At 44.0% G+C, this 25,550-nt stretch overlaps 1 protein-coding gene across 2 annotated transcripts in view; it reads right to left on the bottom strand.

Moving 5' to 3' along the window:
• MTHFD1L (methylenetetrahydrofolate dehydrogenase (NADP+ dependent) 1 like) overlaps window positions 1-25,550 on the bottom strand; it is a 209,112-nt gene that overhangs the window by 23,098 nt on the left and 160,464 nt on the right. Inside the window, exon 27 of one of the 2 annotated variants that reach the window (XM_058534153.1) lies at window positions 22,456-25,544. The exons of the other annotated variant lie outside the window; for it this stretch is intronic. Coding sequence (XP_058390136.1) covers window positions 25,494-25,544 — 51 coding nt within the window. The 3' untranslated portion in view covers window positions 22,456-25,493. Of the gene's footprint in view, window positions 1-22,455; window positions 25,545-25,550 lie in introns of those variants that run through there. 2 annotated transcript variants of the gene reach the window in all.

Genomic DNA, 25,550 nt, shown 5'->3' on the forward strand with positions numbered 1-25,550 from the left:
ATCAGGACTCACTTGCATACTCAAGGAGGACCCTCTGCAGACCTTCAGAACTCTCTCTCTGTGCAGTCTTTCCTCTCAGGTTCTCTGCAAACAGCTCTGCCTGGATTCCCTCTCCCTACACAGCAGCCAAGATCCTTTTCCAGGCAGTAGGCTGGGGCAATTTTAGGGTTCACCTTGTTTGTTTCCTGTTTCTCAGGAATCAGTGTCCTTTGCTGCCTGATATCCAATGTCTTAAGTGATGTTTTCTCATATACTTTATCTAGATTTTTAGTTGTTTCAAATGGGAGGGTAAACCTGGTCCCTCTCACTCTACCTTCATTAGAATGCACTTTACTTTTAAGAATATTATATATCATTGGGTGAGATATTATTGCCTTATGTGAGTATGAAATTTTATAGGCTGATGGAGGTTTTAAAGATTATTATACCACTCACTCTCCCTAATTAAAGAATAAAGTTATTGGAAATATTATATTATTACGTATAATCACAGAATTTGACTTTAAGATAAGTAGTCCCAGAATAAAATTATGTTAATAAATAAGGTCCAATGGCACAATACAATGAGCTAAAAACTAAATTACTTTCTTAAACCCACAGCCAAAATTCCATCCACCTACTAACACGTGAAATAAATACAGAATTTTTGTTTGTTTGCTCGCAATCTTTAAAAGGAGGCATGAGAAACTCTGTACTTATAATGTAGATTAATATAACATGCACAATTTTTAAAAAGAAAATTGTAGAAATGACTAGGAATAAGGCCACACGCATTTTACGCTTAAGTTTATAAACTGAAAAACAAAAATAAAAACTAGGATCCTTTAGCCACAGCTCCGTTATCTCTTTTCTCAATCAAAACAAGTCAGTTTTCTCTGCAGTTTTCTTTTTCTGGCAAGTCGGCTCCTTACTTCATGGCTCTGCTTCTGACACAAGCAGCAAGAACCATTTGAAGTTCAGCGAGCCTCCCTCTGCTGCCCTCCCAGTGACCTTGGTGAAGGAAAGCTTCCCATGATGGCACATTCTCAAATAAATATGTGGCTCAGGCGTCTGACAAGCGTTTGAGTAATTCTCTAGCATGCTGAAGTAGAGCGATCCATCAGCCCATTAGCTGTTTTCCCACAGAAACCAAGCCAATAAAGCCTGAATTTTTCATATACTTATATATAAAAAACACAAAGTATTAACGTTGACGTCCTTGACAACCGCACACAGCTCAGTCAGCATCACCTGTCTCCCAGCTCAGTACGCTATCCCATTTTGACTAAAATCTCACTTCTACTTCCTCCTCCTTCCATCCTCACCTCCTACAACCACTCTACCTACCGCAATGTAATTTTCTATAAGCCAAAGTGAATTTGGCGCTTATGTGAAAATTTAATTTCAAGCACATATATCTACCAGATGTGGCAAGACTACCAACAGCATTTATTTGGTAGGCTGTTATATTTTAGAGTTGAGGCAAGATGACCTGGAGCAGGGCTTCAAATTCCCTAAATAAACTGGGACTTGCTGTGGGCTTCCAGGCCAGGTGCTTCCCCTGTTTGCAGTCAGTGGGGATTTCCACGGGGGAAAAGAATAGGGTTGGCTATCCGCCTTAGGGAATGGCATCCTTGGCTCTTTTCACTTCATTCCCACCAGTATTCGGGGACACTGGGAAAGTAAAAACAGTTCCCAACGGGAAAGACGTTATGGAGTCCTGAGACAGTTTTGTGTGCTTATTACCCAAACTTAAAATTGTATGGGCCTCTCTTTTCTTCTAAATCACAGGTTGGAAAACTATGGCCCACTGGCCAAATTGGGCCAGCCGTCCAGTTTTATAAATAAAGTTTTATTGGAGCACAGTAACACTCATTTGTTCGTATATCGTCTATGGCTGCTTTTACACTATAATAGCTTTTGTGCTATGACAGCAGAGGTGAGTAGTGAGAACAGAGACCATATGGCCTGCAAAGCCTAAAATATTTACTATCTGGTCCTTTACAGAAAATGTTTGTTGACCTCTGTTCTAAAAGACAATGTTACAGACAAAAGGGCTTAATAAACACCAAGAAAGATGAATTTGAGAAGAACGTGGGTATTCTACAACTTAAAGACACCAAAAACATTTCATAACTCATAAAGTGCAGATGTCAACTGAGAGAGAGAGGCAGGTGATGGTGTTTTGAATCTAGATTACTGGTCCAACAACACACACATTTTACAAAAGCGAAAGGTCAAGGGCATTCACCAGGTATATTCTCAGCGTTTCTGAGAACTGCTGGGGGAGACTCAGTCTCAGTTTAAAAGATATTTAAACATAAGTGGTGGTATGTTACTTTACAGTGTTTTTTTACTTAGAGCCTATTGCACAGATTTTAATTCAGAGAGTTCTAATCTGCAGCATACAATTCACCGATTCTAATTCATTAAACCTAATTTGTAGATTCTACATACAAGTTTTACTTGGAATATAATCGTCTTCAATTGGTTAAACACTTGAGTTCTTGGAGATGTGACATCTCCCTGCACCAAAGGGCATAACCTTCTGTTCCACTTGGGCTAGAGGTGGAAGCCTATCTCTGTGTCATCTGAAGGCTGAAAGAATGATTTACTCTTGCTGACTCAGAGTCAACACAGAACCAGGTCCTCTGGGTCAACGCAAGAGCAGCACTTATGCGTTGATGTTTAAGAGGCGGTGTTCTACTGCGTACCGGAGTAACAAACACAGGTTCTGCAGCACGTTCAGTGTGTCAGTGGGACCTGTTGAGGGATCTATGATCTGAGAACTCTGAAATGGCGGTAGGGTGACCCAGTACTTGCTAATGTCCCTTTAGACCTGGCTCTTTGTCACACGGGATTGTCTGGCAAATGGCACCAAAGGCCCCAATTGGCTCTGAGATAAGAGGGTCACCAGAGGGACCTTAACAAGGAAGTGATCCCTGGACAGGCAGTTAACTAGAACCAAGGACACAGGATGCTAAGTGAAGAAACACAGGCCTGTGGAAGAAGAAAAGTCACCATAGCAAAGGGGTGTAGCTAATAACGGGAGGGCGGTACTTTCCTAAGATGAAAAACCAAAGTTATAAATCCAGGAGAGACGACTGCAATAGGAAAACAATATAATGGCGAATTTGGTCAAGGGTGAGGAGCAGTAAAGGGAAAAAGCACCGAGTAAGCTAGATCTGCTGTATGGGTTCTGTATTTAGCTTTTGCCATGAACAGCCAGCATCCAAAAGTCCTCTGGCCTATCGAGCCAGCCAGGGAGTAACTTGCTTGTTCTTAACCATACCTTGCCCTTCTTGGCTGTACAAAAAAAAAAAAGCACATAATTAAAAACTGTGTGGTCTCCAAGTACCTGGCTTTGGGCCTTATGACTGCAGTCACTTTGGGACGAAGCCACAGCTAAAAAACCATGGGGTAGAGATGGCTGAACTTACAATATGAAATCAGTACTCGCTGTACCCCATCCCCCTCGCCACCGGCCCCGCCTTCCCCAGTCTCCCCAGCTGAATTCCTCATCTTTCACCAAGACCGTCCCCAAATTATGATTGATGTGAGCATTGCAATAAAACCATACCATAGTTTTAGTCCTTTCCAAAAACTTAATGAAATCAGGCACACTGGCACAAGTCCACAGGAAAAGAATCAGAGCTGGATACCAAGATCAATGCTTCAAAGAAACCAAGTTGAGTTCAAAAGAAGTAAGACTGCGGACAAGTATTGATACCATTCTTAAGGATACTGATGACCCCTTCCACAAATGTGTCATTGTTGACACCAAGTGTGGGGAAATTGTAATGTTCTGGCCTACTTAAGAAAGTTCTGAAATATTTAGCTTTTATATACCGTCAAGTTTAACTCAGGTTGTAGGTAAATGATTTTTAAGTTAGAAAGTTTACGTAATTCATGTCAAGCTTAAGAAATTTTTATTTAACTTTCAAACAGAAATAATCAGGCTGTATACTCAGAATACTGAGAGAGTCTCCTGGGATGAGTGGATGGAAACATCAAAAGCCTGAAAAAATACTGAAAGAGAGTGAAGGCCAGAGAGAGGGCTGGAAAGCATATGGATGCTGTAACTGAACCTTCAGTTCAAGAAGAACCTGACCTGTGGCAGCTACTTGGAGCCATGAGGAAATGCCTCAGGATCTGAAAGATCTGGTAGCGTTATTAACCGTGTCCAAGAACAAAAAGTGAAAAATGATACTGGAAAATCCCGAGGTGTCTCCATCTCCACCATTGATAAGATCTTGGCTCAAGTGCCTCTTAAGGGCTCAGCGGGCAGAAGGCGGCAGCCCCCGCCAGAATCACAACATGGCTTTTCTCCTTCACTGTGGTCAGGCAAGCGTGCCTCTGTTGCTACAAACAGGGGGACTGGCATAAACTTTCCTTTGTCATCTTTTGATTTAATCAAAGCACAGCGCGCTTATCAGATCTGTATTCTAGCTGTTATTTTGGTCTGTTTACCCAGAAGTCTGCTCCGTTGCCAATGGAATTAATCAGAATTGTGTTATCTGGTTAGCATTCCTCATCTCTTTTATGTAGCCACGCCTGAGAATAAACTTGTTATTCCAATGCTACTTTCAAGTACTCCTGGATCTCCCTCAGAGTCTGACCAAAAGTTACTAATGTGCAATCAAGAATGACCGTCCACCGTTTATAGGCACCAGAGGTCCACATGCAATACACGGGACACGTCAGAGTTCACGTGGCTGGTGTCCTCACGACATCAGCACAAAGGAAAGGAATTCATGGTGATGCCAAGCTGGCAAGTGGCCACCGTGTTCCAATTCCTGGAGGAGAACTGACCACACGGTGAGCCTGCGTCACTGGGTTTGAGAGATTTCACTCCACAAGTACGTGGAGATGTGGGTTTGTATATGTAGTTACCTACCTATATTTAACACACAATCTTATTTCCAGTGTTATGAGGGAATAAGCTGGTATCTATTACTTATGAACCTAAGAAAAATTGTGATTTTACAAAAATGAATAAATAATTTGTGATATTTGCAAGTGGTCAAACTAATATAATTTGATTTTATAGTAATCAAATTGATACATTTTTAACACTTACTAATATGGACTACAAAGATCTACATACACGGCTTTAATGCTGAATATGAACAAGGAATAAGATGAGTAACTGTAGGAATTTTGTGGGAATAAGATGAGAAACTTTAAGTGTGAGAGGACACAAGTTGGGGCTGGGGGGAGACTCAAGCATCACAAAAAGGGTGCACTCTGGTTGTTGACTCTTTAGAAGGGCCAGCAATATACTAAGGACCAATCCACTTTTCCCATGGTTCTTTTTAAGTCATAACATTATTTTCAAAAACGGAATGCTATCCAACTTGTATGAATATAGAGATCTCATTTTTTGTGTGTGTGTGAGGAAGACTGGCTCTGAGCTAACATCCATTGCCAATCCTCCTCTTTTTGCTGAGGAAGATTGGCCCTGAGCTAACATCCGTGCCCATCTTCCTCTATTTTGTATGCAGGACACTGCCACAGCGTGGCTTGATGAGCAGTGCATTGGTTGATGCCGGGGATCTGAACCCACGATCCCCGGGCCGCCGAAGCAGAGCACACAAACTTTTTTTTTTTTTTTTTGTGAGGAAGACCAGCCCTGAGCTAACATCTGTGCTAATCCTCCTCTTTTTGCTGAGGAAGACCAGCTCTGAGCTAACATCTATTGCCAATCCTCCTCCTACCCCCCCACCCCGGCCCCAAAGCCCCAGTAGATAGTTGTATGTCATAGCTGCACATCCTTCTAGTTGCTGTATGTGGGACGAGTCCTCAGCATGGCCGGAGAAGCGGTGCGTACGTGCGCGCCCGGGATCCGAACCCGGGCCGCCAGTAGCGGAGCGCGCGCACTTAATCGCTAAGCCACGGGGCCGGCCCCAGAGCGCACGAACTTAACCACTATGCCACCGGGAGCCCTGAGATCTCTTTTTGAAGTAGAAAATTAATTCCCAGGCGGCAGAATCCACTCAACATGAAAATGAATAACGAGAAGGAGCTACTAGAAATTGAGTGTTCTGCTTTTCAATGACTTTGTGTATTTCATATATACCAACATCTACCTATCATTAAACAACTAGCAGTTGTTGCCTATGGGAGACACATGATCTATTCACATTTCTTCACTCTGCAGACCAGGCACAGCCTAAGCAGCAGCCTTTGGGGTCTCGCCTGACCAGCACTCTTGTCCCGGTCCTCTCATAATGCACACCATGGAGTGCACGGGGTGTGTCCCTGCCTCACTCACAGGATGAACATGACAGTCCCTCCCAGCTGGCCACAGTGATGAGTCAGGACTGGGACATGAGGCAAACAGGGCCGTCAGGTGACTCTTGAACACCGACATGCAGATGGTGGGAGAGAGAAGGTTCCTCTTCCTCTGGGATAGCGAGTTTTGAGTTTTACGTTTGAAATGTGTCGCTCAGCGAGATGGGGGGCACCGCTCTGAGGGAGGCAGGGCTGGGAAACAGAGTGAAAGCCAGAATCCTGAACCCAGCTGTGGCTAAAGCCAGACGCTAGAACTATTTTGTTTTCTGGGTCAATTCCTTCCTTCTTTTTATATAAGTCTGAGTTGAGTTTCTCTTACTTGCCACCAAAAGACAGTTCTGACAAACACAATGAGCGTCAGGCCTCACTGGCGAGGAATGGCTCTGCCGGAGCCCCCTGCCCAGGGCCGTCAGAAGGGGAAGTGCTAGAGGAAGGCAGGACAACAGAGAAGCTGCCAGGGGAGGTGTAGCTCCAGAGGCCTGAGCCCCCAGCAGGCCTTCCCTCCCATAGAAAAGAAGGTCAGCAAGTCTGTGCTCATTCGCTTGCCTGAGAAGCTCTTCCTTTGCCAACAGGCCCTCAGCCGTTAGACTGGAGTGGCATTTCAGATACTCCTAAATTAAATCACAGCACAGGCACAAAACTGTAAAGAAATGTGCAGGAGGTCATTTAAAAATATTAACACATTTTCCAAGATTAGCAAACATTTACTACCTTGAAAAGTTATAAGCTCCTATTTAGTTTAATATTTTAAGAGGTTTTCTTGAACAATGCTGAGCATTAAACCAATCTTCACTAAATTGGAAAAAACTCCCTATTTCCAACACGTTAAAAAAAAAAATTTAACACTTCAAGGAATTTACTAGGAATTTAAGAAATGGCATAAAGAGAAAAATTTTAGAATTATGACATACGAAGTGAATTTCTTTGGAAGCAAACTCTATAAGTGAAATCAGAGTTTTTTCAGAGACAACTCCTCAAATTGACTATTTTTGCCAAATATTAACCTTATTTTCATTCTTCAATTTTTGGGGACTTTAAAATAGTTTATTTTTAAGACAAACAATTTGATTATGTATTCTGAGAAACTCTCAATCTGTGAGTTCATCCAGAAGTGGCCTGGTCCCAGTGGAAAGATTCATGACAAAAATACACTGAATATCTTTAAAAATTCTAAGCAACATGTGCTAAAAATGAACACTCCCAGAAATGCTCATAACGCCCTGCAGCAACTATATAATATGACACTGTACTTTATTCAAGTTATTGCCCTGTTGAAAAAAAAAATTGGAACACAATTCAGATCTTTGGTTTTAAAGGTGTTATTTTCAAACACTCATTAACTTTCAACCTGAGACCAGATAATGTAACATGACAGCTGGTGTTACTTCCCTCTTCCCATTGTTGACATTTGGATGTTTAATTATTCTATTCACTTAACTGTCTAAATATATTTGCATAAGTATACAACAGTATCAGATGGAAGGCTTCATGGATTTGTCAATATTATTTTTGGCTAGCTTAATGGGAAGGAAACATGGTCTGCTAAAGCACAAAATTTTGAACAGGGAAGTACGCAAACTGCCCTTCCATCTGCATAAGACATATTTGTTGGTAAAATATAAAAGAAAAGAAAGATGGGCGTTTAACTAGATTACTCATCTTACAAAATATTCAGCCTTGTTCCTATGCTATGCTGCACAACATCAATTAATCATGTTTGAAAGCTTGAAGAACAAAGACTGTTTAGATGACAAATGAGGCAGTAAATGAAGCTCAGATAGGAATTAAGATTCAAGAGGGAAATATTTTGTTTCTTCTTTAATATGCATTTTGAGACTATTCAAATAACCTGCAACTTATTTTTTTTTTTAATAATTTTATTTATTTATTCCCCCCCCCCAAAGCCCCGGCAGATAGTTGTATGTCATAGTTGCACATCCTTCTAGTTGCTGTATGTGGGACGTGGCCTCAGCATGGCCGGAGAAGCGGTGCATTGGTGCGCGCCCGGGATCCAAACCCGGGCCGCCAGCAGCAGAGTGCGCGCACTTAACTGCTAAGCCACGGGGCCCGCCCCACCCTGCAACTTATTTGAAAATCTACATTTTACTATTAAGTTTGACTTTGCACATATTTCATGATATCCTGAGACAACTCAGAATAATACAAAATTGTCTATTAATAACCACACAAAAAGCAGCAGACACAAATAAGTGCATGCAATCTAGCCATGAAAAGGCTACAGTGGGCATCAGGGAAGGTCATTTCTTTGCACCAAAGTTAACTCCTGAGACCAAAGCCGAACTACTGTGTGTTGAGCTAAATGGATGTCTTACAGACTCACAGTCGTATTGCTTTCTAGTACTTTCCTCTCCAAATGTAAGGCCACCCAAGAATGAAATCCAAAACTGAATAAATACGCAGCAACCTCATCTTACGGTTTTCAAGTTCCACTTTATCCTTTATCAGAGCTTCAAGCAAATAACTAACATGTTTTGAAGTTTAGCTTATTTTCATTTCCCATATCAAAGGGGTCACCCTGCCTACTCTTGCCCCAACACATTCCTAATAGACAAGCTGTATGTCTCTCTTTCCTGGCCCTAGAAAATAAGTAACTTGAGGGCAAACACTTTGCCACATCTATCTTTTTATTCCTAGTAGTGAACAGTGCCTGGAAACATAAACATTTGTTGAACAGACACAAGAGTAAAGAGGAGAGAAAGGTCTTAATTTATTGCCCAGGGCCGACCCCGTGGCTTAGTGGTTAAGTGCACGCGCTCCGATACTGGCGGCCTGGGTTCGGATCCCAGGCACGCACCGACGCACCGCTTCTCCGGCCATGCTGAGGCCGCGTCCCACATACAGCAACTAGAAGGATGTGCAACTATGACATACAACTATCTACTGGGGCTTTGGGGAAAAAAAAAAAAGGAGGAGGATTGGCAATAGATGTTAGCGCAGAGCTGGTCTTCCTCAGCAAAAAGAGGAGGATTAGCACAGATGTTAGCTCAGGGCTGATCTTCCTCCAAAAAAAAAAAAATAATAATTTATTGCCCATTGATAATCCAGGTTGATTGATCATGATTGGTTGACTGAGAGGCTGCTTAGAAATTCCTTCCAGGTGGACTCTTGATGGGATCAATTCCACTTTTTAGGGTCCAAGGATCAGGCTTGTTATAAATAAGCCAAATTAAGCAAACTTACAAGAGTTTGTTTTATAATCTGAATGCCATTTTATTCATTATGGACAATGTACGACACTGCCATCTTGAGAAGGCCGTGTGGAATGATGGAAAGATCAACAGACTTGAAACAGAAAAATGTGTAGCCAAGCCACGTCACGAGGACCTTAGTTTTCTCATTTATAAAACGAGAAACTTGAACTAGATGATTTCTAGCATGGTGGTTGGGAGAAACACAGGGTTGGATTTTCTCTCAGTGTGACTTTGCTTTTCATACCCATTTGAAGTGTTAATGACTCCACAATCTTTAATTTATAGTACATATCTCTTTATCAAACCTTAGATCCAATAACCAATTGTCCAGTGGACATCTTCACTTGAACTTATAACAAATGCTTCAGACTCAACATGTTCAAAACTAAGTTCATTATTGTGCAAAAAGACTTTACACAGCAGGCCTGAGGATGCTATCCTTAGACCTGCTTGCAAGGTTGGTGTCTAGGAACTTGGATTTTGGAGGGTTCCCACCATCCTCTAACTCATAAGGATGGTTAACAGTATGGTTTATATTGAACACCTGCTTTCCTGCTGGGAGTCTGGAATTTGGGATGTGCCAGGCAGAGGGTGCTATGTGACCAGCACCCAACAAAACCCTAGGTGCTGAGTCTCTAAGGAGATTCCTCAGTAGACAACGTTTCACATGTGTTGTCACAATCTGATGCTGGAGGAATTAAGCGAGTCCTGTGTGACTCCACTGGGAGAGGACTCTTGGAAGCTCGCGCCTGGCTTCCTTTGGACTTCACCACACGTGCCTTTTCCCTTGGCTGATTCCGTTTGTAGCCTTCTGTTGCAATAAATCACAGCTGTGAGTCTGACTATCTGCTGAGTCTGCAGGGCCCTCTGGTGAATCACTGAACCTGGGGGTGGTCTTGGGTACTCCCAACGCAATTATTTTCCTCCTAAAATTGGTTTTTCCTCTTTTATTGCTTACCTAAGTAAATGACAACCCACCCCACCAGGGAAACAAGTTAGAAATTTGAGCCATTCTGGAATTCTCTCCTTCTCTCCTGTTCATCGAGTCCAGTTCATTCTCTCCCATAATGTTTCTTGTACGGGTCTCCCCCTCTCATCTCCCTGCCTCCACCTCAGTCTAGGTCTGCGTATTTCTTGCCTTCATAACTACTACCACCTCCTAACTAGGTCTTCATGCCTCTAATCTCCCCTCTCTCTGTCCACCCTTCAGGTGCTGCCTGAGTGATCTTTCCAAAACGTGCACACAAGATGATATTGTTCCGCTTAAAATCCCCAGGCCCTGCAGAATAAAGTCTGACTCCTAAGCTTGACCCTCAAGGCCTCGCATGACCTGGGTCTTGCCTTCCTGCCCAGTGTCACCACTCACTCATTCCAAATCTCCTGTTGCCTGCACACACGATCACCATATTACAGGATTTTAGCAACGCTCCCTCTTGCCTCGATGCTTTATATTTGCTGCTTTCCTGTCCCACATCACATGGCTAACCTGTTCTCATCCATCACAATTGAGCTTAGGCAACCCAATGCCCAACCTGACCTCCTGAACCCTGCCAGCCCTCAATGCCATCTGCTCCCATGGGCTCTGGAGCACCTCAGCATTCCTGTCTCTCAGGTGTCTATACATTTAACTGGTGTCCCTCACTAGCCTGTGAACTCCTCAAGGGCAAGGTCCAGGCCTTTGGTGTTCTTTTGTTTGTTTGTTTTTTCTCATGGCCTAATGCACAGCACTCTTCAGTAAATACTGAAGGAATGAGTCAGAAATACGGCATTTGTGTGGTCGCACAGTGATGTACTCATTAAGCTAGAATGGCCTAATGAATCATCACTGCTTGCCTGAGTATCTGAAGTGTACCTAAAGGAAGGGGATTAGTCATTTCCAATGAGAGAACTCTCATCTGGACTCTTCTCGGTGAGACCAGAAAACCTTATTCTCCAGGCTACCTTTTCTCAATCCCACGTGGTCCTCTACCTTCTACTGTCCATATCCCACCCCCGGGCAATGCATTTGATTCCTTACTACGTAAATATTAACTGAGTTGTTTTCAGCAGATTTTTCTGAATTGCTTCCCACAAATTCAGTGCTGTTTGTTTTAGAGATGTCTGCTTGCTGACCTTGGCCTGCTTTGCCCTTTCCTTAAATCTGAATGTCCTTCTCCAAGTCTCTACCATTCCCTCCCTACATTACATGAAGGCTTTGAATCTGGAAGCAAGCAAAGCCAAAATCCATTGGAAGCACTGACTTACTCATAAATAAAATTGATGACCCCCTGGCGCATTATGTCATATACCAAGGGAGAGCCCTTCCTTACTATCTAGTGGCTCATCTATACATGCCCACGGGACAGAGAGCACAGCCAACCCCAGACTGAGTGGTTTAAATGCAGTGCCGGGTACACTTGAGACACTGCTCTGGAAAATGCCAATCTCCGTGTAGTTCGATTAGCAAGAATACTTAATCTCTCTAAGAGTTTTCAGGAAAAAGAAATTAGTTAACAAATTGGCAAGAGAAGAGCCTTAATACTTGGGAAGTACCCGATAGCTTTTACAGCATTTGAGTCCTTTGGGAGTTGTCATTTCTCATAATAAAGAACATTCTCAAATTTTATATTCTGATTTTACAAAAACCAATCAATACCCAGGTTAGAACCACAGATGCTTGGTCCTGAATGGGAACAGAGGACAGGGAGGTGAAGGGACTTGCTCTGTGGCTGAGACAAGAGTCCAGACGTTCCAAGTCCTTGTTCAGTGTGCTCACCCGTGCACCACCACGCCCTTCACTGAGATGCTGTCTTGCATTTGGTAAAAAAAAAAAGAAAAAACAAGTTTCTTTAGAAGCTTTGGGAAATGCAAGATATTGGTGAAGTGCTATCAAATAAGTTAAGACAGTAAAAAACAACCCTTGGTCCACACCTGCAGATGCCTTTCCGCACAACTCGCTTGGCCTGGCCATGCCCAGCCATGCAGGCGGGGGCAGGAGTCCTCAGAAAGGAGGGGACCAGGGTTTTGCTGCAGGCATGGGCTCAGGTGTCTGTGCGAACAACGGCTCTCCCTTCTCACTCAGGCAAATTATATGTACCGCCATAAACCGTAATTTTCAGGATACAGCTCCATCTCGGGGGTTAAATGGGCTTCTGCAGGCTAATTACCATCTATCATACTAAAAAATTTGCAAAGGTACAATGGAATTAATGATTCTGGCTGGCTGTCAGCCAGCAGGTCATCCTTAAAAGCAGGCAAACAAAACACATTTCTGCAAAGCGTACTGACGAGCTTTCTGCAAGAGCAGAAGTGCAGCCTCCACCACCAGGACAAGGGCCAAAAATGGATGGCACAGACCCTGACAATGAGTGCTCCCACACTTCCTGCTCCTCTACGAACCCCAACACGGCCCTGACCCTCCCAGAGTGTCAAGCTGCACTAGACAAGACATCTTTCTATCTCTCTTTGTGAAGCTATTTATATTTCATTAAAACATCAATGTGGTAAATCAGCTTAAGCTCTTACTAGGTACGGAAATGAAACAAGAAAAGAAGTTAAAACCAAACCCTCAATAAATAAGCCACAGGCTGCCCCTGGATGGCAATGAAAATAAGGATTTTGTGTACTGCTTTCCTCAGAGGTAAGACGATTCCCTGGAGTGTTTTAATTGAGAAAGATAAGGTAGGACTACCATCTTGTTGTGTGTGTATGTGTGTTTTTTTTTTTTCTTGGAAAGTCTAGATCTCGTCAGTCTTGGAGTATTCTGGGGAGGTATCCTTACTTATATTTTGCCCCCTAATCTTCTGTATGTCTGTTCCAGAAGGTGGAGGTTTTCAGCAAAGAACCTGAGGAGGCCTACCTCATAGCAAAACTTAAGAATTAGATTGATAGAAGTCAGGAACATGGAAAATACACACTGAATAAAAGCCAAGACCCGGTGGGAAAGTAGGTATGCGGTCAGGGCATCCTACAATTATTAGAGCTGAGCTGTTGATTAGGTTTAGAGCTTCTTGGCAACCAAGGCAAAAAGGAGAAAACATTCCACCGTAGAACGTGCCTCGTTCATAGGGAAAAGGCATTTTCATTCCCAGGGGAAAGGAGCATTGAAAAAGTTAAAAAAAAAAACCAAACGTTATTGTCACTTAGGGCCAGAAGAAATACATTCAAGTACGGAACATACTGTGTGCCAAGTGCTGAGCCTGGCATCTGGGACTCAGAGATGAATAAGATGTGGTCCTCGCCCTCCCAGGACCGAACACTTTATGGGGAAGCAGACATGCGCACAGGCCTCATAACTTGGCGCTGTGGATGGTCTAACGGGAGAAGTCCCGGAGCACAAGGAGCATACAGAAGTCCACTAAACCCATGGGACCCTCGTCTGTGAGCTTTCCAGCAGGGAGCCCAGGTAAGAGGACAGAGTCCTGCAGCAGCATGTTGATAAAGTCGTTCCTTACAGCACCAGTGTCCCTCAAAAGAGGACACTGCTCCAGATGAACAAGGCTGCAGAGGCTTCAGATAACCCTCCAGAAAGCAGGCTTTTGATGACCAGTCAGGCAGCCGGCAGTTCAAGGTTGTAATCTCTGGCGATGGCATGGACTGAATCTATTCTATCGTGCTGTCTGGCTGTGTTTCTAAGCCTAGCAGATCAATCTTTTGGCAGGCAGGTAGAGTGGTCAATATTTTAGTGAAATCGAAGAACCAAACCAAGTCTTTCGCTAAAGAGATGACCAAATCATCCCAAATTGAGAGAAAGGCCAGGACTTTTAGAACACAGTTCTGCACTAGCTTCAGGCACACTAACTATGGGCGACAGGAACTCCAAGGTCCACACCATAAACAGTGGCTGACATGATTCTGGCTTAGAAGGTGCTCAAAGCAAGAGTCTCAATCAGAAAAACCATAGAAGAATCTCAACATGTCACAATTAAAAATTTACCTTTTGAGCAACATAGCTTTCTGCTAACCAACCAGAGAAACCAGTTAGAAAATTTATCCTAAGATACCTAAATTTTAAAGGCTATATGGAATTAATGGATTATCAAGCAATAGGGTTTTGGGCACGATCTGCTCACATAATGGTATTAGTTTTAGACTAGATCATTTGAAGCCACTCTTTCTAATTGGATGGTTACTAGAACCAAGGGTCCCTTTCAGTAACTCATAAGATGTGAAAATAAGACCATATAATCAGCACAAAGATGATGTAATATTTCTGAGGAGGCAATGCTGGAGCTCAATCCTGATTCTGCCAGTTATCAGCTCTATGATCAGGGCAAGTAACTTAATGTCTCTGTATCTTAGTTTCCCTGTGTGTAAAACAAGGACGTGATATTTCCTACCTGGTAGGGGATTGCTGAGAGCATTAAATGAGTTACTACGTACGAACTGCTCAGAACGCTGCCTGGCACCTAGCACATGCTCGATAAATGTTAGCTGATTACGGTTTTAATTATTATTATTACAATTTATGTAAACATTCCTTTGTTTCTACTTGCTTTTTTATGCATTTTTACATTGTTGACATTATGCACAAGGAATCACATTTATTTTCCCGCTAAACAAATCAGTTATTTTTCCAAGTCATTACACATTATAAACAGAGAATCACTGTATCTATTTAGAGACAATCATCTGGTCCTGAAACTATCCAGACATCAGTATCTTTAACCCTCCTTTCAATGCATCTTTTTTGGACTACACAGTACACAGTACATCTAGGGGAAAAGAACTGATTATTTGGGGGCTGGAAAGATGTGAGCTCATGTGCTCAGTAGAGAAGATACAGAAAGAAATAAAAAGGAAATTATAATCAAAGATCTGTGCAATTATACTGAACTACCGTAGGCAGAGCTTTGTTTTTAAAGTAATAATACACAAGAGAGCAGCGTCTGCATGTTGATAACACAGGAGGGAGGACAGGATGTCAGGGTGAGATGCAAAGTAGACGAGTGCACTTGAGATGAACTGGACCACTCCATCACTGTCCTCAGCTTGAATCTGTGATCACCAAGATGGGCTAGAGAAGGATTTATGGGCATATTTGCTTTTAGTGCCACAGAGATTCTGCATCATGGTATCCATGTACCTGTAACTATTTACTGTTCAAAGAAAAGAAGAAGATATCTAAGTTCTAATTCATAAACTTATTATCATCCTTCCTGAAACCTTCGGTTCTTTTTCCAATGATGTGGCTGCACCGTTTTTTTTTTTCTGTCTGAAACACTTCCTACACCAAAGAAGGATATAAGGTTCCAATTTATGCCTCGAATGACAACTAAAAGCACTTCAAAGATGCCGAATAGATCGCCTATTGAAATCCCATTGTCAGGTGGTGTCTCTCTTCTTTCTCCGTGCCAAAACTTTTCCATCTCCAAAAAGGAGCACATTCCATTCTTTATGACCAACTTATCAAAATTAAAATAACAACCTCCAGCTGTCAAAACAGCTTCAAGAGAAGAAGTAGTTATGGTTATGATAAATACCAAAGAACTTATGGCTACCAATGCAATGACTGTTACCCATGTAAAAGTATTTTTAAGTAAATTGTTTTTAAATGGCATGAAAGACTACAAAGGAGTCATCTGCTAAACTCATTAGGTAGAAACCTGGGAGGGAACGCCAACAACATCATGGATCTGGAAGCTGGATTGACCACCCTCAACTTGCAGAATTGACCTTTTGCTGATGAGTCCTTACAAGTACTTTTGGGACCAAACTAAAAGCCAACTCTTAACCTGAGCAATAGTTGGGATCCATACGCCCCAAAGAGAACTTTTCATATGTCACTGTGATTTTATAGCTTTGATGACAAGTTAACTCTTTGCCACTTGGAAGTAGCTTCAACTGTGCCATAAAAAAGAGAGAGCAAAGATAATGGAAACCCGGGTTACTGGTCCCAGTGGACTTCTGATAATTGTGATGGAGCAGCAAGTAAGTTGAAAGTGGATTCTAATGGATTGGAAATATTTGTGCAAGTCAGACAAACAATGCATGGCGCCTCAAACAGAGCAGAGATGTCTTCCTTTATTTGTAAGACAATTCTCTGTATTCACGTAATGCAGTCTGAAACAACTTTAAAAGCTTTTGACGTGTAGCAAATAACAGCCCTCTCGGAAATCAAATTATTGAGGCTTAATGACTAAATGGATATAGAAACAGTATTTTACCACCCCCTCCGCAGGCGATCCCATGGTGCAGAAACAACTCATTTGTCCCCTGACTCAACCTGGAGCTGCCCGTTTTGACACTTCTGGCCTTCTTGGTCTAGCACAAGATCCATCCTGTAACAGAGTTCATACAGCCTGGGCAAAGGAAACTGCTGGAAGTTTTGCTTTTCTGCAGTAAAGGCAGTGAAGAATGACCCGGAGACCTTGCATCGTGGGCACACAGGAGGTGGCCCTGCAAACCCCCAGGGACCACCATTCACAGAGACTGCTAGGAAGGGTGCCCTGGAGCTGTGCGAGGCAGAGGTCTTGGAATGGCCAATCATTCCGTTGGTTAAGGGCTTCCGAAGGCTCCCTCCCACGGCCTTCAGGGTCGAGCCCAACTCCCAGCTACGGCGTCTGAGGCTCTCTGTGGTCAAGCTCCTGCCCGTTGCTGGTGTGGAATGCGTCACCCCTGTGCCCACCCCCATAAACATTGCCCTTTTTAAGGACACCCAAGGGCACTTCCGGACAGTTCTCTGCGCTGCTGCCCTTTCCCACAGGAGAAGGGAGCGCCCCTTCCTTAGTGTCCCTCTGCGTTCCGGCACCTTCAGCACTTCCCTTGCACACAGTGGTTTGTCTGCCTCCTCCCAGCACTAAGCATCCAGGGCAGGGAGTGAGTCTCTCCTGTGTGGGTGACCTCAGTGGACAGTGCATATCAGCTATGCGAGAATGTTTTGAACTGGAAGGGAATTCAGAGATTGCATATCACCCCAATGTAAAAATCTCCCAAGTTTTAACCCTGGCCTCTCTCCAGAAACTGATTTCTGTCTCATGGACGACTTGACATGGAAGTCCAACAGGCACCTCAAACAACATGGCGCTCACCAGTCAATCGCAACCACTGCAACACCAGTTGGCTATCTTTGCACTTTGCAGGTCCATCCTTCTAGGTCCTCTGGAGTCACCTTGGACCTCTTCCTCATATTGCATTCCCTGTCAGTTCTTGTGACTTCTACTGGTCTCCCAGCCTCACACATCTTCCTGTCCACTTCTGCTATTGCCCCTGTCCTGGGCCCATGACATTCACCCAGGCCTTCGCACAGGCCCCTCAAGGTCCCCCAAGCTCAGTCTCTCCCTCCTTCAGGAGATTGCTGCCAGGTGCTCCTCTGTCTCCAAAATCTCAAATGCCCTGGTACGCCCAGTATGTCATTCAAGGCCCCAATCTCTTTAACCAATCTACTCAGCTTACCCAAAGACCCAGTGTGGTCTTTGTTCTCTTTGAAGTTTACTACATTTAGCATATACACCTTTCTTTTGGCAAGCAAACTTCATAAACCATTAGCTTTAATTTTCTGGTTTTGATGCCTTTTCATCCAAACATCATGCTGCTCCCTGAGGGTAGCATCACGTTAGTGCTCAATGTGATGTGTCTCAATGCTCAGCAAACACAGTGCCATGAATACACACTGACTGACCAAGTTATTCTTGGGCAAAGATCTCATAAGCTTTAATATTCACGGAACACTAGAACTCTCCTTTGCCATTTATCACTCATTATGCTCACAGGACTGGCATGCGTAGCAATGAGCTAATCTACATAAAGCATTTGGAAGAGTGTGTCTGGCCTGTGGTAAGAACAGCCATTAATATTGTTATTATGATGATGATGATGCAGACTGACATGAGGACTGAGATACAGTGATATAAAACGTGGACAAGTGCTTTCCACACAAATGGCCATACTGCCGAGTGACACAATTTGGTGGGATATTTGCTCTGTAAGTGCATATCTAAGCACATTAATAAAAATATATTTGCACCTGATTTTATAGTCTTGCTGGTTCGACAGGAAAGGCTACAGCACTGATCCCGAAAGGTTGGAGTTACGAGCAGATGAGACTGGTGGGCACCTGAGCCTGTCCTATTAGCTTCTTAAAAGACATGCTTTTGCAGACTGGAACTTGAGCCGGGATTCTAGTGCGGGTGAGTTCCCTCTGGCAGAGGACTCCTTAAAGGTTCCCTTGTTCTCTGCCGAGTTGGCAGGCCACCCCACACTTACTTGGCTCCAACAGTATGTTCTAGGCTGGACTTCCAACTGTGGAAAGGTCAAGAGAACCGAAGACATGGTCCCTACTCAGGGGAGGTCTCGGTCAACAGGAGCTGTTGGGCAGAGCGATTTGGTAAAGGAATAGACACTCAACGGAAGTAAGTACAATAAATCTTAGCTGGTGGAGCCGGCAGCACAAATTTAGGGATGTGCCTGAGCGAGATGGAGTGTTTGGAGGTGAGGAAGTGTCACAGGGGCACCATCTCCACAACGCCAGTCCTGAGGGAAGGTTCCGGAGCTTGAGTAAGTCTGCCTTCAGAGGAGAAACGCAGATAAATTTGGGAATTGGATGACGGATTTGGGAAGCTGCAAAGCCTGGTAAGTATCTTTCACGGGTCCTACACTCTCTAGGAGCTGGTTCTTGGAGTTGGGCTGAGTCTCAAACAGGAGACTGACGTCCATGATGGATTCAGCAATTTATGTCCCCAGCCCGTGGTTTCCTCCTCAGTAGACTGTGGGACCTTTATTACAAATGGCCTGGGGAGCATACTTAATGCAGGCACTCCAGGGGGCTGGCAATGTGGCTATGAATTTTCATTTTGGGTCTTCCAAGGACTTTATAAATACCTCCCTCTGATCATTTCACCCAACACAGATTATTTCGCTAACACCTACTTCACACTTGTTCCCTGATTTAATTAGATCTGGCTACACTCACTGGCATAAAATGCTTTGAATTGTCAATGATACCCAGAAAAAAGTCAGGGACAAACAACTCTCTCAAAAGCAGTTTATCGCCAATATTTTATAGGGATACATAACATGTTCGTTATTTACTTTAACAGTTAATCTGATACACGTGGTGGATAATTTAATGAACACATATATAGTTAAGTCTGTAAACTGACATGAGTTCCAGATATGATCAATCATATTTCTCCCCCAAATTACGATTCCAGCTTTAAAGTGTGACATTTTTCTTGTACGTTTAGCTTCTCTTTCTATTTGTCCCACTAAACCCTCACACTGACTCTGAGGGTGCCCTGGCTATTTCATTTGAAAACTGATATTTTGGTTTCTATTAATTTTATGTCCCTTGCTTAAACTGCTTAGCTGCTTCTGATTAGATGCCTGTTCCTAAAGGCTAGGATATCAACGTATAATGAATGTAACCAAGAGGCACAGAATAAAAAGAAGGTCCACAAATACCAGATGGTTTTATGGGTGTGTTGCAGAAGTTCTGACCTGGGGTGTGTCTTGATTATCAATTTTATGCTCTGAATCCAAACTAAACATGGGAGAAAAGGAGGAGGATGTAGATGTAAATGGAAGAGGCATGGACCAATATTTCACCAGTCCCTAGAGAAAACAAAGATCAATGTGCCGATCGTAGGGCTGGACATTTAAGCATTACGAGCACCCTTTTCCAGATTTGTAAAAAGTAAGAAAGACAGAGCCAACACGTGGGGATTAATAGCAGGGGGTTAAAAATTTAACTCAATTAAAAAGCATTTAACTCAATAATAGAAATATCTGGCAACGTTATTACTCAGCACGTTCCCCCAGCTGAGGCTGATTTCATTTACGGTAATTTTATATTTATGTTAAAAACAAATTAGCGGCAAACCAGAGGAGAAAAAATCCTCTTGAAACACAGGGACTGGACCTAGATAACCTTATGTGATGGAGACGCAAAGGTTTTCATGAGTCGCTGAGCTTCCTCTGTCTCGTCAATGATAAACAGTTTCTGGAAATTGAGAATGCTGCTGGTCACCTTCCTTTCCCCTAAGCACGCCATGCTGAAAAGACACCACCACTTCTCTCCAACTGGACAGACATGCGTGGGGCTTTCCTGTGGACACTGGGGAGGAAGGCGTGGTCACAAAGCCATCGGGCCTGCTGTAGGGACATCAGGATAAGAGGAAGTGAGTGGATTCCTGGGCCAGGGAAACGACTGGAATGTTTGGGAGAAAGCAGGAAATTCCCCACGTGGAGATAAGGAAGAGAGTGGGACAGTGACCCAGGCTGGGTGAGGAAGAGGAAATTGATCAGATCCCCAGGAACAGAGTGAAAGGACACAGGGATACATACAAGAGAGTGACGCCAGAAGGGGAGGGGCGGCTGGTAAGCAGGTACAGAGTCCAATCTGGTTTATTTCAGGTGTCAGGTTAATTGGCACCAAGCTCAGGAGATGCGAAGGCCATTTGCAGAAACTTTAAAAAATAAACTAAGAGTTTCTTTATTATTTGTGGGGGCAGGAGTGAGAAGGTAGGGAAAGCAGAGAGCGAGGGAAGGGAGAATGGAGGAGGGGGTGATTTTGTAGGAAACAGGTCTCATGCTGAGTTTCTGAGGGATGTTCTGGGCTAACAGGGTTCCGCATGAAGGTGAGCTCTTTACTACACGACTGCTCCTCCATTTCATTTAAAGTGCAGCTTTGGGAGTGAATATTTAATTTTTTTCACTATGTAACTGGCCATAAATCTCTGGCAAATGTGAGGAGTAATGCATTTGATTTAAACTTACAAGGTCTGAAATAATTCACCATCATGCCTAACCGAGTGAAGCCGGTTCATACCCATGCATCCCTAAGTGGGGCGGGTACACCGAGGAGAAAACATCCTCACTGAGCTCGGGAATAACTCCATCGCTGACCTGAATCGGATCCAGCGGAAACTAAACATTCAGGACATACTTTTACAGGAGAGGGAGTAGAACGGAAATCAAAGTGAGCTTAACTGAAACGTGAGAAAGGACACAGCGGCACTGACTCTGCTGGGTGGGGCCACGGCTCTCTTTTTCACCAGCCCCCCCCCCCCTCCTGCCCCAGTCCCGTAACTCTCCACCCAGCATCGGTTGTGGATGACATCACCGATTTCCCAAAGCCGATCAGCAGTTTCCTGCTTTCCAGAGTCAAGCCAGTGATACCGTCAGGGGTGCACCTGGGTAGAGGTGTGGCCGGGTCAGGTCACACAGAGTGGAAATGGAGGCCACGTCAGGGTTCGTTCGTTAAGTAAATTGCTTGCTAATTTACGGCTGATCTGTTAGTCCCTTTTCCTTGCACAGACTTCCACGCTGCAACGGGTCCAGGTCAGACCAACGGTGGGAGAAAAAGACACATACACCCATCTGCAGTGCCCACGATCGCAGCCTCTGCTCCAGAAAGACTGCAAGGACCCAAGTGAAGGGGCGGGGGGGGGGGGGGGGGAGGGAACCGCCCAGTGAGAACCACTGCCCCGACAGGCCCGCAGCTCTGACCCGCTGCCTCCTACAGTACCCCAGCCAAGATGCCTTTCTGTCCTCATCAGTCTGAGACGAAAGCACTAATAGTCTGTTTCTCTAGAGTTTCAAGCAGCCACTCTGCCCCCCGGAAATGCTCCAGTTGGCACTCACCACCATATAAACGCTGTAAGGTGTCTTAATTCCTTCTGGGTGAAGCGCGAGACAGCTTCACCCTAAGATGCTAGCCAAGATTCTTGTCCTTAACAGCCATCATGCCCTAATTTTACACCCTATGTTTGTCAATAAAGACGACTTCACATTCCAGAAGACCTCACGTCTACAAGAAGACTCCTAAGCTCTTTTTTTTTTAAAGATTTTATTTATTTACTTTTTTCCCCCCAAAGCCCCAGTAGATAGTTGTACGTCATAGCTGCACATCCTTCTAGTTGCTGTATGTGGGACTCGGTCTCAGCATGGCCGGAGAAGCAGTGCCTCCGTGCGCGCCCGGGATCCCAACCCAGGCCGTCAGCAGCGGAGCGCGCACACTTAACCGCTAAGCCACGGGGCCGGCCCAAGACTCCTAAGCTCTTCAGGCGCCTGGCTCACTGCCTCAATGTGACTTCAAAGGAAAACAGTCCGATACACCGAAAACTCACTTCAAATGAACTTCTGCTAGGAATTCACGCTGGGTGGGACACCTCGCCGTGCCAACTGTTCTGACACTGCTTCATTGTGTCAGAAAGCTCTGTGAGAAGAAAGGAGCTCCTCATCCTCTCTCCACCTGACAAGAGGAAGCAAGCAGAGCTCTGGGACAAATCAACAGGGGACAAACTGTCTTGCATTTCCTTAGCAGAATCTGGGGCTAGCGAACATTAGATGGAAGTACACAAACCACGCTCAGGAGTGCATTTCTTTTCTTTCTTTTCTTTTTTTTTTTTGCGAGGAAGATTAGTCCTGTGCTAACATCTGCCAATCCTCCTCTTTTTGCTGAGGAAGACTGGCCCTGGGCCAACATCCATGCCCATCTTCCTCCACTTTATATGGGACGCCGCCACAGCATGGCTTGCCAAGCAGTGCGTCGGTGCGCCCCTGGGATCCGAACCGGCGAACCCCGGGCCGCTGCAGCGGAGCGTGCGCACTTAATCGCTTATGCCACCGGACTGGCCCCAGGAGTGCATTTCTTATAGGAACATTCTAGCTCTTTTGTCCTTTCCTTGGTGTCCCAACTTTTCACGTGTTAAGACACTATAAGACAGCTAGGATGGGCAAGGTGATTCCACCTGCCGTACACCTGTTCTGACTCCGTTGCAACTGACTGGCCCTAGTTAAACATTTTTTTCCAAGTACTTTTAGTTTATCACTTCCCTATTTATTGTATTCGCATGTTATAAAAGTGACATGTGCTCAGTGTAGTAATTTGAAGTAAGCAGAAGAGTAAAGGAAAAAAACTATTTGTACGATCCAGCCCGATGTTAACATTTTGGCATCTTTTCCTATATGGAATGTAATTTACTTCTCAGTAATATCATTTCATATGCTTTGCTTACACATTAATATTTTTATGTGACGAAATTTATGCCAAATGATTAAACAGCTCTTGTAAATTACAGAAACTTAAAGACAATATCAAAACAATGTGACCATAAGATGAAGACCACCTACTAAATTTTTTTTTTTGGCACGAGATTGTTTTGGAAAAGTTTTAGAAGCTATTAGGTTTATTGAACACTGTAAACCTTAAGGTTTGAAAGAATTTTGGAAACATAACATAGCAGGGTGATCTGCAGAATACGGAGTTGGAAAATCTTAAAAACAATTTGCTCTTTTCTCTCCACATCAAAGATCTGTATTTGCTCAACTGTTTCTTACAGGGAGATGTACTAAGTGGTGAGGGGCTGGTCAGGAATCTTGTACTATTTTGTAGCTTTCAATAATATGCTGGAAAGAACATATAAGTATAATGTCATATAAAGAACACACGGAGCTTAGTAGGAATGAAGACAGTTATTTTAGGAAGAAAAAATTAGCTACGGCAAGATGGAAAACACTGACAACGAATGTAAAAATCATAGCAAAATTCTTAGATGGCCATAAGCTGAGAAATCCCTGTACCAGGTGCTTCTATAAAAACAGCATGGGGGGCCAGCCTGGTGGGGTAGAGGTTAAGTTCGGCACACTCTTTCGGTGGCTCGGGTTCACAGGCTTGGATCCCAGCTTGGACCTACATCACTCATCAAGCCATGCTGCTGTGGTGACCCACATACAAAATAAAGGAAGACTGGCACAGGTGTTAGCTCAGGGACAATCTTCCTCACCAAAAAAAACCCACAAAAAAACAAAAACAACAACAGCATGGGGAAGTGAAATGTATGAGTGAAGGGTCTATACCAGTTAATCATATTTATTATCATTATTATTTTATTGTGGTGATCAATGCCAATTAAAGCAGTAACTAAACAGAACATGATGAAATAATTAAATGGTAGAAAACCTTGGCCTGTAAGTGAAGATGGAGGATAAAAGTAAATATTTAGAAAGCTACATCTGGCGGGGAAAAAAACCTGAAATCTCCAGCATTTCACCACATGATCTCTCACAGCCAGCAAGGCTGCAGATGTGTATTGTTTGAGGAAGGACTTGTTTGTGCTGAGATTCCCCACTTTTAGACCTACTAGGTAGCCAGAGTGGCGTGCCTCCCTTGAGGACACACCAAGAGGGGATTTCTCCTTTGCTGTAAAGCCCACAGCATTCTGGACTTGCATGGTTTTATTTACTATCATGAAACCCGGGAGGGAAGGACTGGATCTTGTTCATCTCCACGTGGTTGACAACAGCTCACGCATGCTGTAGGTATGAATGAATGAATGAATGAATGAATGAATAGACACTGCAGGAAAACTGGGCATTCTGACTTTGAGGTCTCAGTTTGGGCTTTCTTTCTGGAGTGGATAGATGAGTATGAATTTCAAAGGCACTCAAATAAGCACACGTTGAGTGATTAAGAGTAAGGGTGATTCATTATGTTAGAATTTTCCCACCTACAGGAGCCAGTGCCTCCAGTGTCCCCATTCCCTCTTCCCTCGGTCATCTCTGCAGGAAATTGCTACACTGTGTCTCCCACACGGGTGATGAATGTTAGAAGCATTTTAGCAGACTGTGGCCGGGGCCCAGAATGGGGTCAAGTAAAAGTAAATACCAGCCCTTATTAGGCGATCCTGGCCTCCAGCGGTGCGTTTGCCTGACACACTCGCAGCTTCCTGCTGTGTCATAGAAAGCAGACCTCTGAGGCCACCGCCTCCATGCGACGGTTTCCTGACCTCCAGGAACTTCCTTACTCAAGCACCACTTCCTTCCTGGATCCTCACACTTGACTGTTTCTGGAGGATTTCATCACAGAGCACTGACGTCCACTGCCGTGGCCTGGTGTGGAGACACCGTAACTGCCCCAGAGGGCTCTCTTCAGGAAACCCAGCGGGCCTGCAGCCACCCCTCCAGGACCATTCCACACATTCATCTTCTAATAGTCACACGTCAAAGAGGAGCAGAGGGACGGACGGATGGACCAGTGTTCACATGCGAGCTGTGGCTGATAGAATTATGATTTTCCAGAACTGGATTTCATGGCTGTGGATGTGGTGGTGTTAGTTGGGATGGAGGAAGATTCATAGCCTGTAT

The sequence above is a fragment of the Diceros bicornis genome, chromosome 39, assembly GCF_020826845.1.
Source record: "Diceros bicornis minor isolate mBicDic1 chromosome 39, mDicBic1.mat.cur, whole genome shotgun sequence".
In the NCBI taxonomy this organism is placed as follows: domain Eukaryota; kingdom Metazoa; phylum Chordata; class Mammalia; order Perissodactyla; family Rhinocerotidae; genus Diceros; species Diceros bicornis.